General features: G+C 28.9%; 6 protein-coding genes and 1 non-coding gene across 7 annotated transcripts; 2 read left to right on the top strand and 5 right to left on the bottom strand.

Moving 5' to 3' along the window:
- Positions 1 to 177: 177 nt before the first annotated feature.
- ASCRUDRAFT_81126 (uncharacterized protein) lies at positions 178 to 342 on the bottom strand (the record flags this gene model as incomplete). The annotated part of the gene is made up of 1 exon (XM_020194573.1): positions 178 to 342. The coding sequence occupies one exon, from the start codon at positions 340 to 342 to the stop codon at positions 178 to 180; it is 165 nt and encodes a 54-aa protein (XP_020047060.1).
- A 3866-nt stretch (positions 343 to 4208) lies between these two features.
- ASCRUDRAFT_35588 (dicarboxylic amino acid permease) lies at positions 4209 to 5765 on the top strand (the record flags this gene model as incomplete). The annotated part of the gene is made up of 1 exon (XM_020190624.1): positions 4209 to 5765. The coding sequence occupies one exon, from the start codon at positions 4209 to 4211 to the stop codon at positions 5763 to 5765; it is 1557 nt and encodes a 518-aa protein (XP_020047059.1).
- A 2997-nt stretch (positions 5766 to 8762) lies between these two features.
- On the bottom strand, positions 8763 to 11163 carry ASCRUDRAFT_58444 (glycosyltransferase family 91 protein; the record flags this gene model as incomplete). Its single annotated transcript, XM_020191210.1, has 3 exons — positions 10270 to 11163; positions 9572 to 10164; positions 8763 to 9424 (listed from the first exon to the last, which is right to left on the bottom strand). The coding sequence occupies exons 1-3, from the start codon at positions 11079 to 11081 to the stop codon at positions 8763 to 8765; spliced, it is 2067 nt and encodes a 688-aa protein (XP_020047058.1). The 5' UTR covers positions 11082 to 11163.
- A 151-nt stretch (positions 11164 to 11314) lies between these two features.
- On the bottom strand, positions 11315 to 11398 carry ASCRUDRAFT_t90. Its single transcript has one exon. It is a non-coding gene; the product is annotated as a tRNA-Gln (tRNA).
- A 198-nt stretch (positions 11399 to 11596) lies between these two features.
- Positions 11597 to 12613, top strand: VMA4 (H(+)-transporting V1 sector ATPase subunit E). The gene is made up of 2 exons (XM_020191060.1): positions 11597 to 11683; positions 11801 to 12613. The coding sequence occupies exons 1-2, from the start codon at positions 11651 to 11653 to the stop codon at positions 12473 to 12475; spliced, it is 708 nt and encodes a 235-aa protein (XP_020047057.1). The 5' UTR covers positions 11597 to 11650; the 3' UTR covers positions 12476 to 12613.
- Positions 12614 to 12912: 299 nt separating this feature from the next.
- UBC11 (putative E2 ubiquitin-protein ligase UBC11) lies at positions 12913 to 13392 on the bottom strand (the record flags this gene model as incomplete). Its single annotated transcript, XM_020190588.1, has 1 exon — positions 12913 to 13392. The coding sequence occupies one exon, from the start codon at positions 13390 to 13392 to the stop codon at positions 12913 to 12915; it is 480 nt and encodes a 159-aa protein (XP_020047056.1).
- Positions 13393 to 13799: 407 nt separating this feature from the next.
- Positions 13800 to 14579, bottom strand: ASCRUDRAFT_8347 (uncharacterized protein; the record flags this gene model as incomplete). Its single annotated transcript, XM_020194845.1, has 1 exon — positions 13800 to 14579. One exon carries the CDS (start codon positions 14577 to 14579, stop codon positions 13800 to 13802), a length of 780 nt encoding a protein of 259 aa, XP_020047055.1.
- Positions 14580 to 14714: the final 135 nt, after the last annotated feature.

Here is a 14714-nt window from a genome sequence, read left to right as displayed (position 1 = left end):
GATAAAGAAAAAAAGTTTGAATTACTCATTTACCAATAAAGATGGAAATTATTGCACGATCTCGCTGAGGGTGGGATTTCGAAGTGATTTTGCGATGGCTTTTTCAAATTTTGAACGAAACATTGGCGTGAGGCTCGAGATATTGTAAGGATGTTTTAACGAAACAGCTAGTTGATGTCAGATGCCTGCCTGGCTCTGAAAGGCATTGAGCAAGTTGATTGGCTGGGGAGAGAAGAAAGCCTGTTGGCTCGGAGTTGCACCGAAAACTTCGGAAAACGCTGAACGGGTTTCGGAAATGTTTTTCTTTTTTCTTTTTTTCTTGATGTTTGAGAAGAAACTCATGCATGTGGGAGAAAAAACTAAAAAAGCAGAATTTCTCCGAGGCCAAAAAAAACAGCCAAGTTTAGTATGAGACAGACACAAAAGTCAATAGTGAAGGTTCGTCGCAGCTCGCAGCAATGGGGAAAAAGACCCAGCTGGTGCAAATGACTCATTTTACCACAATATCACACAAGACCACGTGCCAATATAAGCTGGGCTCGCAACGAATACAGTAGTCTTATGCTCTGTGCACGTGATTTGTAAAAACTAAATTTTGCGGAGATAACTGGATTGACTCTGTGGAGAAAAGAGTTTACACTCTTTGGTCTTGGATGATTTGTATGACACAACAAGGAAAACTGGTTCAAAGAAGAAAAAGGGTATGTTGGTTAATGGAAAGAGCAAAATAATATGATGCTAAGATAAAAGGCTGGGAAAATTAGAACAATTTAAATGATTTAGAGCTTTTTGCTAAAACATTTTGTGAGAATGTGGAGTTGTTCTAAAGTGAGCAATTCAGGTGCGGTTTGGATGAGAGATGCAGGAATTTGATCTAGAAATTGAAAGTTGATGAAATCGATTAAAAACAATAGATTTTGATTGATTTTGATTGATTTTTAGTAATTTTTAATAAATTTAGGTAATTTCTTTCAATTGGTTTATTAATTGATTGGTGAGCTTTGGTTGTAAATTTAATGCTGGTTTTTCTTTTTCTTTTTCTTTTTTTTTTGATTAGACATGAATTTCTTTTTTGTTTTTTCCCGAAAACCGCAACCAGGAACAGTTAAAAATAACTAAAAACAGTTGGAAACAATTGAAAACAGTTGAAAATAATTGATATGGAAGAAAGTAAGAGACAGAAAAAGTCTGGAGAGTTTCGGTAGTCTGAAACTCTGAATAAATTTTAAACTTGAAATTTATTAAAAGTTATTAAAATTCTGATGAAATTATTTGAAATTATTGAATAAAATTTAATTCAATTAGTTTGCTCAATAAAATTCAAACTAAATGGATAGCATTTATCAGGCAGCAAGCAGGTGATTAAAATAATAACATATAATTTTATTAATTTTAGAACTGGTTTAGATTCAGATATTTATTTTGTCATATTATTATTTTCAATTTTTAAAATATATATTTTGAAACTAAAATAGATGGGACAGCATGTTGTTGTTTTTTATTACTAAAGGATCTTAAATCCAGTTAAAACAGCTGGAACAGATATGTAAAAGATTAGAAGTGCTGATAATTTATTTCCTGTTTGATTTTTGATTTAAATTTTGAAATACGTCTTGTGCGTTAAAAATTGAACTGAATTGAATAGCATTGAACGGGATTTTACTTTTAAATAATTTTCTTTTAACTATCAATTAGCTTCTATCAGTGGGTGACTTGACTATCAATTGAAGATCTCGACAATTAGACAATCTTTTGCTTAGAATTTCATTTAATTATAGCAAATTCCTATCCATTTCATATCTGAATTCACATTTAATAAATACATTGGAAAAACAGCTAATATCTACACTTGTATGTTCGATACATAATGCTATGCTTATAGTCCCTGTGGTGATAGAATACCATTAAACTCATTGGTAATTAGACAAAAATCGTTTAGAAGTCGTTGGAATTAAAGGAAAGCTGCAGACAACTAATTTCCATTTAATTGACTAGAATCGTTGGGATGCTTGACCAAATTGCCTGTGGGCCTTATTCTGGCTCTGTTGGTGATGAAGGGAGACTTTGAGGCAGATTAATTAGCTGCACTAAAGACAACTTTGAGGGGGAACAAAACGCAAAAAAACAGCACCAGTTTCATCTGCCCTGCCTGGCCGGACAAGAAGGGTGTTATGTCCTTTCAGAGTTTTTCCACTTTTTCCACTTTCTCTTGTTTTGTACCCGTTGGGTGCGTCGCCTAACCAATCAGCGTTGGCGAACGCTTGGTTGACAGGACGCTCGAGGGCAGGCTGCTGGGCGTCTCTCAAACCCGCTCAGCGGCCGCGGTAGCACGCGCGGACTACGCACTGCACCCATCTCCTCGTCCGTATTCCAGCTGCTGCTCGCAAACCCCGACGCCCGCTCTACAGAAGCTAGATATATATCACGTGAGTGAAGGTCAAAAACAGCACTCTTTATGCCTGGGGAAAATGCCCAGAACAATACACAGAACATACACAGAATATAGTGCAACTGTTTTCTTGGGTTGGTTAACTCCTTTAGTTCAGCTGGAGTCTTTGGCACATTCAGTTCTTGTCAATTTTGACTGGAGAGTGCTAAGCAATACTACTGGAGCCTGGGTGCGTTATTGCGAATGAGGGCATTTGATCTGATTGTTTACATCTTAAACAAGACACACAAACTCCACATTATAATCTTATTATTCTGGTGGGTTGTTTTTTTCCTCTTAAAAAGGAGGAATTTCTATGTATTTAACTCAAAATTTATTTTCTTTTCCCTTTGCTACATGTTTCTATTTCAATTTGAATTGTGTTCATTTTGATATCAACATATTAATAGCACGCTTTCCCATTTACAATTCACAATGTCTCATTTAGGGTTTATTGTTTGTGGTTTTGGGTTTAAGGTTTAAGATTTGCGTTTTTATTTTTTAAATGTTAAACCCGTATTAGGAAATTTCCATTGGGTTTTCAGAAGTTCAAAAGAAATCAAAAATCGAGACCTGTTTTTCTCAATTCTTCCTAATTCTTCCCAAGTCTTCTTTTGCTTTTTCTGATTTTCCAACATCTTGATTCTTCTCTTTGACATCACCCATTATCACTTCCACCTTATCATTCTACCACTTTATCGCTGCACGAATTTCAAATATTGACACCAACATTTCCTACTTTTCAAAATGGTTGCAAATCATCAAATAAATCTATTATTTATCATTTACGAATTGCAGCTCTCTGTTATACTAATTTAACACTAAACTAAACTTTCAAACATATCTACAGATTTTGGTATTCATTCAATTGCAATTTAAATTACCATTTAGCTGCCTCCAGTCTAACAACACCTGCTAGATTCTTTGTCCTAACACCTCTAAATTCAAATTTTTGCAGTGCCAGTCTCAATTTTTTTTGTTTTCTTTTTAGGTTTTTTATTGTTCATTTTAAATGTCCCTTTTTTTTTCTCATTTAATTTAATGTGGATATAGATTTATTTCCCATTTCCAAGTTTTCTCTCTCTTTCTGATTTTATCAGCATATTCTTAATCACTTAATCATCATCCAAAAAGAAACTATACCAACTTTTCATATATAATTATTATAATTTCCTTTTATTATTTTTTTCCATTCTTCGTTAAAATTTTCCAAAATATTTTTTCTTCGATTCAATCATTTTTTAGTTTTTTTTTATCTATATTATATTTTATCCACCATCAATTAACAATTGCCTCATTAATTATTTTAATCTTCAATCCATATTATCATCCGTATTTAAGCTACATTACATCATCTTAATTGAAATATACATATATACATGTATATATAATATATTTCCTACTATATCACTTATAATTTCAAATGGAGTTTACAAATAATGAAAGAAGATCTTTGAATCTAAATAGAAGAAACTCCTTCAATTCCTTCTATAGAAATGATTTCGGAAACATCGAACATTCCGATTCAAGATCTTCCACTGATTCGAACTTCCCAAAACAAAAAATAAATTATGAACAAAACTCCTCTCTATCAACAACAACTAACAACTTGGACGATTTAAAAAACAACAACAACAACAACCCACATCATCTTCATCATGACCACCATCATGAGCACGATAACGATAATGGTTCAATTAGCACCAGCAGTACTGCCTCAACTCTATATCGTCAAGTTTCCTACGAATTGCATCGTGTCACCTCCGAACAACCTCTAGCTATGACAGAAGGCCATAGACTAGTCCACAAATTAAGATACTACGACTTAGCTGCATTGTCTATATCTGGTACAACTGGTAGTGGTATGCTTGTTGCCTCAGGTATTAGTCTAAGTTTTGGTGGTTGTGGGAGTTTATTATTCGGCTTTCTACTTGTATGTATTGTTGCTTACACTGTTCTATGTTCCTTGTGCGAAATGGCCACTTATATTCCTCTTCCTGATGGTTGTGCTGGAATGGCAACAAGATATGTTGATCCTGCTTTTGGTTTTGCTAGTGGTTATTTCTATTTCTTTAAATATTTGGTTCTTGCTCCAACTCAAATTTCTGCTGCCTCTCTTGCTATTCAATACTGGATAGATAGAGAAACAATTAATCCTGCTTTATGGGTCACTATTTTTATTATTCTTGACATGATATGTAACTTTGTTGGCATTCAATTCTATGCCACAATTGTCAAATTTTTTGCAGGTTTCAAAGTAATTGTCCTAATTGGCCTTGTTATCTTTTGTTTCGCACTAACTATGGGTGCTGGCCCAACTAACGAAAGAGTTGGCTTCAGATATTGGAAAGATCCTGGTGCCTTTAAAGAGTACTTTGGTACAAGTGGAAGCCCTGGAAGATTTGCTGCCTTTTTAGCATCTTTAGTTACAATTATTTATCCTTTTGCAGGTATTGAAATTTATGGTGCTGCATTAGCTGAAGCTCATAGTCCGATGAGAAAAAATATTCACAAGGCTAATAATTTAATTATGTGGACCATTTTCCCTATTTACATTTGCTTAATTTTCTTTATGGGAATGATCGTATCATCTGATGATCCTTTGTTATTAGAAGCTGTCTCTCTTTATTCATCTTCAGCTACAAATTCTCCCTTTGTTATTGCTGCCATAAACGCAGGTATCAAAGTTTTACCTCATATCCTTAACTCATGTCTTTTGATCTTTATTTTTACTGCTTCCAACACAGAACTTTACGTCTCCATTCGTACATTATATGGTTTATCGATTAATGGAATGGCTCCAAAAATTTTCTCAAAGACAAATAAAAGAGGTGTTCCATATGCTGCATTTGCATTTTGTTCCTTATTCTCTGTTTTAGGTTATATGAATTCAGGTGATTCTTCAAAAATTGTTTATCAACATTTTCTTAATGTTGATTGTACGTTTATTTTATTTACCTGGTTATCAATTCTTATCAGTCATTTCAGATTCACAAATGCCATCAAAGTTCAAGGTATCCAAAGAAAGAAAGAACTATATTACACAGCTCGTTTCACCCCTTATACTACTTATTTTTCAATAGGTTTTTCAATTTTATTAATGCTAATAAAAAATTTTACTGTCTTCTTGGATTTATCTGAAGGTAGTTCTTTTGACTACAAGTCCTTTATTTCTGGGTATATTTGTATACCAGTGTTTTTCATTTTCTACTTTTTTTACAAGTTTTATCATAAAACTCATCTTATACCACTTGAAGAAGTTGATTTGTTTTCTTACAAAGATGTCATTGATGCCGAAGAAGAGGCTTACTATAGAGATTTGAAGACTAATGCCTAGTTTTGATTTAAATATTAATCTTTTTATTTATTTGTTTTTTTCTTGTTTATTCATTAATTTTAATTTTATTTATTATGTGATTTCTTAAGCTGTTTTTTTTTGTTGCTATAATCTGTTATTTTATAATTTATATTTTCATTTCATTATGCTGTTTTTTTATTTTCTAGTTTATGGTTTTTTTTGTTTTTTTTATTTTTTTTATTCATATTAAGTAATTTACTGATATCAGTTGAAACAGAAGCTTCACTCATATATTAAAAAATATATTTGCTATTGTATATATTCAGAATTAATAAAATTCTTGATTTATCACTAATTATTGCTTATTAAACATAGTAAATAATGTATATAAAATCTTTGCAATAATCAATGATTTTTAAAAACGAGATAATCATTTTCCATATTATTAATTGAAAATTAAGTCTATCTTCCAGATGATAGGCAAATTTTATGGCTGACAACACAAAATCAAAATTTTATCGTTTTAAAATTGAAAATCTTTTGTAATTAGCACATTGCTAGGATTAAGTCGGTTTAAGTTAGTCTAAATCTTATCTATAATTTTGTCAATTAGAAATTTAGTTTTGAAACCAAAATAATTATCAATTCAAGTTCACTTCAGATTGAATATGATTTTTTTCTTAATTAATTAAAAATATGCTATTATTTCTTTCTTGATATCAAAAAAAAAACAACTAAATAAGAAATAAGAAAAAAACAATAAAAAATAACTTTTTTATGATAAAAGCTATATTTCTGATTGTATTTATTTGCTGTTCTTTATATATTCTATTGAGTATATTATTTTTTGAGAATATTTAAATTTTCTATTATAAACTATTGTTTATACAATTAATTTACAACACAGAGCCTCAATTAAAATTCTACATAAAAGAAACATCGTTTTGTGTTAACATCACAAAAATAAAAAGTAAAAGTATATTAATATTAAAATTTTCAACCATATATTTTGAATACTATAAATATTCACATACTCTATAAATATTCAAAAATTTATCATCCGAAAACAAAAAAAAATTTTGAAAATCTAATTTCTATGTTTCTGATTTTATATTATATAAAAAGACTGGTGATTTTTTATTAATGTCCAAATTATTTCAAATTATTAAAATTAAATTAATACAAAACGGAATAATTAATAATGAAAATTATGACATTAATATTAGGTTTTCTTTTTATGAGCATTTTAAATGATTTAAGTGATTTAAATGATTTAAATGTTAAAGAAATGGTTTTTCTGGAATATTTATAGGATTAAAATAATCTGTGACTTTAAAGTATGGGATATTTGAGGTGTAAATCTTGATGAAATTGAATAACAGCTAAATAATCAAAAAAACAATAGATAATAGATATTAAATTAAACCTGAATTGTCTGTAAATAAAATAGAAGAAATATTAATATTCTTATAGATTTTTCAATAATTCAAATTTAATATTATTATCATATATCTTTTTAATGAAAAAGTGGTGTAATATTAGACTGAATTTAATTTAGCTATTCTACTTAATTTAAATAAAGCGTTTTAAAAAAACATTCTTAATTGTTTTTAATTACTGTTATAAGTTCTAAAGTTGATAAAATCAAAAAGATGCTTAAAAAGGATTTCTCTATTAGTTAAAAAGGCTAATTTTTATTATATTTTATAGATTTAATCAGCTTATAAGTCTACTTTCTGTATTGATACTAAAGATAATAAAAGAATTATTTAAAATGGTGTAGCCAGCTATCCATTTGAAAAAAATGCTAACATGTTATGAATACCTTTACTCTTTTGTTGAATGATGTTCTATTAATACTCTATTGAAATACATAAAATTTAAATTCTCAGATTTATAATATATTGCCTGTTTCTAAATCAATTGTGTTTGGATTCCTCTTTTTTTGTGCTTAATGAAATGTTTTTTTTGTGCTACCATATTTAACATTAGCAATTTTGAGATATTCAACAACCCAAAAATTAATTTTTGATTTAAACAATTAAAATTGCATAATTTGGGATTATTTGTTAGTTTTGTTTTCAATAAATCAACTTTTCTCATAATAAAACGATGTTTGTTTATGTTTAGGGAATAGGTAAGATACAAAAAAGCTGATAAATAATTAGAAATAAATCATTTTTTTTGTAAATATTGATAGAGCCACATAAATAAATAAAATTTTTTTAATTACTCATTAGCTTTCTTGTTTGCTAGATTTAAAAGACAAATTAATTATTATTTCAGAGTTGATTATATTCAATTCCAAAAGACCCTGATTTTAAAAAGCTTAGCCACCTGCATGCTATACATGTAAATACATACATGTATACAAAAAGGGGGTCTGAGAAAGAGATTTATCGATTTAGAGTTTACCGGTGTCACATATTGTGCATATTTATACATGACTACATATTTTTTTATCTCAAATCAATGGTTATTGCATTTATTACACATTAATATTACAACAAACTATTGGTATATGTAGATTTCAATCCCATTTACAGTTGATAACATATTGATTTTACCTTCTTAGTTTTTAGATTAATTTGAAATTATGTTTTTTTGCTTTTTGCTTCTTTGTTTTGGCTGAATGTTAAGCCCCAAAGTCTCCTTTTTTAAATAATATGAGATGAAAGACAATATGAAATGTCCTTGGAGAAAAATATTTTCAATTGCTATTATTTAGGTTTTTATTAGTTGTTATAATATTTGCACTGAAGCTGGCAAAAAAACTACATATTGACTGTCTAAATAATTTTATCTGGGCACTGTTTGACTTGTTGATTAGTTGTGGCTTATATTTAATTTTCAATAGTTTTTCAATTAAGTCACAATGAATTATTTTCTTTTAATTTTTTAATATTATATTCAATTTCATAGCTATTTCAATTAGCTAATTTGTTTGGTATAAATATCTGCTATTTCTGATATTATGAAGAAAAAACATAAAAGAGAAAAAAAAGAAAAAAAAAAAGCAAATACACTCTATATAAATCAGGAGGGATTTTTATTCTTATTTCTATGACTACTGGGAACAAATGGACTATGGCTTAATCCATATTCACTACAATATCGTTTTGAATCTTCTAGTGCACATTGCACTAGTAAATTACTGTTAATTTTTTTTAATACATTTTGAGCTTCTTCATTAGATAAACCATCTGTTGAATTAGCGAGTTTGTGTTGAGGTTGCTTTTTAAAGAAGTCAAGTTCATTGATTAAAAATTTTAGAAATCCTCTAATATGAATCAACACATTCGAATAATCAGCTTCAGTTAACATAAGACCCATATAATCATCAAATTCCAATTCTAATTCTGATTTTGATTCTATATTGGTATCCAGTTCGGAATTTGAGCTATTGATAATGTTCTTTTGTTTTTCAACAATTGAAATTGAATTATTAAATATATCCCAATATGATATACTATTTGGAATTAAAACATTTTGAAAGCCGATGCATGAATCTAATTGTTCAGCCAATTTCCAATTTAGAACATCGATATTAAAATCTAAACTAGAAGAAATTGAATTAATTTGATAGGTTGAAGAATTTTTCAAATTTAATAAAACAATAAACGATGGTCTATAAGTCACTTTACAACAACCACAATCATCAATATGAGTTCTTGGAAATCCAATGAAAATGTTGTAATCTAATAGGTTTTTTAGATTGATATTGAAATTATCAATGATATGATTTCTATTATTATCATTATCATTATTATTATTGTTGCTGCTATTCAGTAATTGGTAGATTTTATTTAAAAAAAAAACTGGAATTTTGATTAAATTAGTTCCACCTCTCATAGCACTAATTTTATCATTATTCACTACACTATTGAATAAGATATTTTCATTATCAGGAACAGGATCTACTGATAATTTTTTGGAATTCCAGTAAATGTTATCCTGAAATTGGAAATTGCATATACCAGTGTTTAAGCTACATAATAGAATTTCCAAGGGATCAATTGAATAAATAAAATTAATATAACCGTTTGTGAAATGGGTTGGATTATTTCTATCGTTTTCATTGTTTTCAAGATAAACATCGATAATATTTTTTGAATTGAAAAAGGGTTGCCAATTTTTTTCAATTTCTGTATTTGCTTGCTTGTTGAAAGTGAAAGTTATTTCTTTATTTTGAAAGGGTAAAAAAGCATGAATTAGTCGGTAATAATCAAAAGTATGATTTGTCATTTTATTATAAATAATTATTGGCTCTTCCAATTCAATTGAATCTATCAAAGTTCTGTTTTCTTGATTATTATAAAAATTATAGTAAGTTTTTTTGATTAAGATCCTTGGATCTTCAGGACCAAAAAATCTTGAAGTTTGATTAAGTTCAAAATAAAAAGGAATATCTAGTATTGCAGGGGCTTTGAAACATTTTCTATCTATATTATGATTACGATTATGATTACGATTATGATTTTGATAATCATTTTTCAATGAATTTATTATGGCACTAATATTTTTAATATTAAGCGTATTCAACAAATTCGATAAATCCGGATTAACAAAGCAATATAGATGTTTATTGTTTTTGGAATATAGTTGATTCCAATTCTTGTCATATATTTGAAAAGATAAAAAACTCGATCTTGCAAAAGATCTTTTTTCGGTGTCAGAATAGACAATTCTATTAGTCAATAAGAATAGATCATTTTTTTTAAAAAATATTGAACTTGCACCATATTGATACCAACTTTTTTTAAGATTTCTGGTTGTATAGTCCTTTTTGAATTCCAGTGGAGATAGTAGATCTGAATATACAGAATTGATAATTTGGGATTTGAAAATTTTCAAATCATTGAGATATTGAGATTTTGATGATAATGATATCTTTTTCTTTGGATAAGATATTAAAAAATTGTTTTTATTATATTTTTTTCCATAGTTGTGATTATAAACATCATAGTTATTAGAAATAGAGTTACAATCAAATAAAACTGGATTGAAGTTAATTAATTGAGATATTTGATAATTTTTTAGAAAATTTATATTAAAGGGATTTTTGAATAAAGTGAAATTATAAGGTATAAAATTGGTATGGTAATATACTGAGGAAGAAATAGGAGAGTTCAACTGATCAAGTTGGTGTTCTATAAATTTGGAATGAAAATATGGATAGAGTGGAAGACTATTTGAATAATTGGTCAATTTTTCTATTGATATAACATGATAGAGGAGCAGCAAAATGATTAGACCAACTAATAGTGAAAATTTTTTTGATCTTGTGGTGGACCTTAATAAAAAATTTGAGAATATTAGGGACACGCTTTTTTTTCTATATTTCAAGGAAAACATGACTGAAGAGTTCTCTAAATATGAAAATATATGGACAGAAGAAACCTCATTATCAGCGATTTAAACAGAGAAACACAAACCTGAATTAGGATGGTATTTAATGTTGATAGGTCCAAGCTCCATCAGGCTTGTTTTGAAGAATTTAAGCTCACCGAGGCGCAGGTACACGCTGAAATGCGCGGTACAAAACCTTATTGCGATTGATTCCAAAGAGATTTCAACAAAAACAAAAAAGGTCGTACCCGGATTCGAACCGGGGTTGTTCGGAAGCTTCTTGAGATCAAAACCGAAAGTGATAACCACTACACTATACAACCTACAACCTGCGTTTGTGAACTATCCTTATATATAATATACTGTACTTTAATCTGGTCCAGGTAACTTTTGGTTGGTTGGCTGAATTTAAGCAGCACTTCCAGCATTGCGTTTGATTATAATATAACAGATTTTATGGTGATACTGTTGGATTCCTTCTAGTAGCTTCAATTAATAGATAATTTATCATAGAATATACTTTGGTTATTAGTACCTTGTTTTATTTATTTGTATTTACTGTTTAATATTCGAAAATGGCTGCTGTTCATGGTTTAAGTGACGACCAAGTAAGTGATTATTTGCCAATAAGTGACATTTTGAATAATTTAATTATCTATTGTGATGTATTATCCATGTGTATATTAGTGTATTAACATTGAAATTCTAATTAATTTTTGCATTAGGTCGTTAAAGAACTCCATAAAATGGAGGCCTTTATTAAAAAAGAAGCCGAAGAAAAAGCTAAAGAAATTAAATTAAAGGCTGATGAAGAGTATGAAATTGAGAAGGCCAATATTGTTAGAAGCGAAATTTCATCAATTGATTCATTATATGAAAGTAAATTGAAAAAGGCCTCATTGCAACAACAGATTACCAAGTCAACTATTTCAAATAAAACCAGATTGCAAATTTTATCTGAAAGAGAAAAAATTTTGGACGATATTTTTGAATTAACTGCAAATAAATTAAAAATCATCACAACAAAAAATAATGACAACGATAGCGAGAATTATAAAAAAATCTTGATTGGCTTAATTCAAGAAGGTTTATTGTCATTATTAGAAAGTAAAATTTATTTAAGATTGAGAAAAAATGACGTTAGTTTAGTTAAGGATTCAATCGAAGATTTAGAAAAGTACTATAAGGAAAAGACTTCTCATGAAACTACTATTGAAATCTTAGAAGATCAATTTTTAGATGATAATGTTAATGGTGGAGTCATTATTATTAATAGCACTAAAAAAATTGACATTGACAATACTTTAGATGAAAGATTAAAGTTATTATCTGAGCTATCCTTACCAGCTATCAGATTAAAATTATTTGGTCCATCTAAAACTAGAAAATTCTTTGACTAATTTATTTATTTGTATTTATATAAGTATTTAGATGGCAACTTATCAAGGCTCTTTTTTGAACAAAATAATTTTTACCTATCTATTTTTTTAAACTTTTTTTAGTCTATCATTTATAAAAATATATACTAATCAACACTCTATTTTTGTTATTCATTATTTATTAATGATTATGAAAACTAAATAAAAACTAAGTAAAAAGTGAATAAAAGAATGATAATAATGATTATGACGAAGACAATGATGAAGATTAGGATATCAATAATAGTAAAAAAACAGAGGAAAAGAATAAAAAGAAAATAAAAAAAAGTAATAGAGGTAAGTAATAAAAAAGAATAATAAAGTCGATTATAAAATGATTTAGTGATGGGGGAAAAACAACAACCAAAAGAAACAAAAAGAAACTTATAAATTAATTATCATATAGTTAATTTATAACTCTAGTCATCGATTTCTTCATATCTTTGCATCAATAATCTTTTATATTCTTTCATATCAGTATCCCATAATTGAGCGGCTTGAGCATTCAATGGACTTTTATTATTGGGTTCACCTAATAGACTTTGCAAACTTAACAAAATGGTTTGGATATTATAAATTGCGCTCCATTTTTCCTTCAAGATATCAAGACAAATGTTACCACTCATATCAATATTTGGATGCCACATTGGAGAAATAAATTTTATTGTTGGAGGTTTATAAGGATAGTTATTTGGAAAATCAAGAGATATTTTGAATTTTAAATTTTCATATGGAGTATCTTCAGGGCCTTCTATTGTGCCAAACCATTTTAATAGATTTGAGTCATCTTCTGGAAACGCAGAAATTCCTGGAGTAGAAGACATCATTAATTGAACTAATTCACTTTGTAATCTCTTTGAGACTGAGTAACCATCAGGAACATGAATTGAATTATCCATTTTGAATACACTTTTAGTAGTTGAGCAAAAAAAATCTGAAAAAACCTGAAAAAAAACTATAAAAACTGAAAAAAACCTGGATATAAATGATATCAATTAAATTTGAATGAGGTGAAATGTCCAGTGATGGTATTAAGATAGTTATTGTTTATTGACTGTTTACCGATTGCAGACTATTGACATTTATTGACGTTTATTTGTTTATCTACCACAAACAGTCAAAACGGCTCAGACACGCACGTGAGAGAATGGCGCCACTGGAAAGGGACCTCTAAAAAGACTGGGGAAAAGGAAAGAGACGACAAAGCAGACAAAGCAATAAGAGAAGGTGTGTAGTGTGAGTATATATAGGAGCCATAAGATATAGTATAAAAAAGTATGTAGTGTCAGACTGGCGAGTTACCGGTTCATGATCGAGCCTTGTTCAAGTTGTAGTAGAAGCTGATAGAGCTTTTGATTCTTCCTCCTTTGTATTGATGGACCTCGATCTCGTCATCTTTCTTGGGAATATAAAGTGGATCAATTTTTTTGATGATATCAACCGGGACTTTGTTCCAACGGTCGAAATTCTCTTTGAAGCATAAAGAATATGAAAATTTGTGAAAATCAGGATGGAATGCAATACCATGGTCCATCAAATCTTGTAATAAAATTGGTTTATTCAACTTTCTTTTCAATATTGTTTTTTTATTGGTTTTGCTTTTAGAACGTTTCAGGTTTTTATCGTTACTGATGCCTTTATTTTTTTCATTATCATGGTCATTATTTCTTTCATCATGTATTTTTAATGAAACGTTTTTGGGCGAATTTTTCTTTGAAAATTCCTTTTCAATATCAGTTTTAACATCTAATTTTTTGCCCGGATTTATAGTTGATTCATTCTTATCTAAATTATTGTTCAAGTTTTTGTCGTTCTCGCTTGTTTTGCTCAGAATATTATTACTTTTCTCACCAACAGCATCTTTGACACTGTTTTGGCCTTTTATTTTCTTTTTATCTAATGAACCTTTATCTTCATCGATTATCGAGTCTGGATCAATCTTTATGGGAGATGAGGAGGACGAGGATGAATTCCTCAAGTATGAATTTATCGATGAAAATGGGCGAGCTGAAACCCGGTTGAATGACCTGCTTATAAATAATACATTTCTATTGAATAAAGGTAACAGCGAAGTAATCGATCTCATTATAATTATACTAAAAATGTTGCGGTTAAACTGGGACGAGATGGCGTTGAAGACTTAATAACCAAAATGTGGGAATATGCCAAAAAACTTCACAGCCGTTACCCTCGCAAAAAAGAGATCAGCTGCACAAATCAT

Source organism: Ascoidea rubescens (assembly GCF_001661345.1).
Source record: "Ascoidea rubescens DSM 1968 unplaced genomic scaffold ASCRUscaffold_7, whole genome shotgun sequence".
In the NCBI taxonomy this organism is placed as follows: domain Eukaryota; kingdom Fungi; phylum Ascomycota; class Saccharomycetes; order Ascoideales; family Ascoideaceae; genus Ascoidea; species Ascoidea rubescens.
The sequence above is the reverse complement of the archived record's forward strand: the minus strand, read 5'-3'. Positions and strand labels throughout refer to the sequence as shown.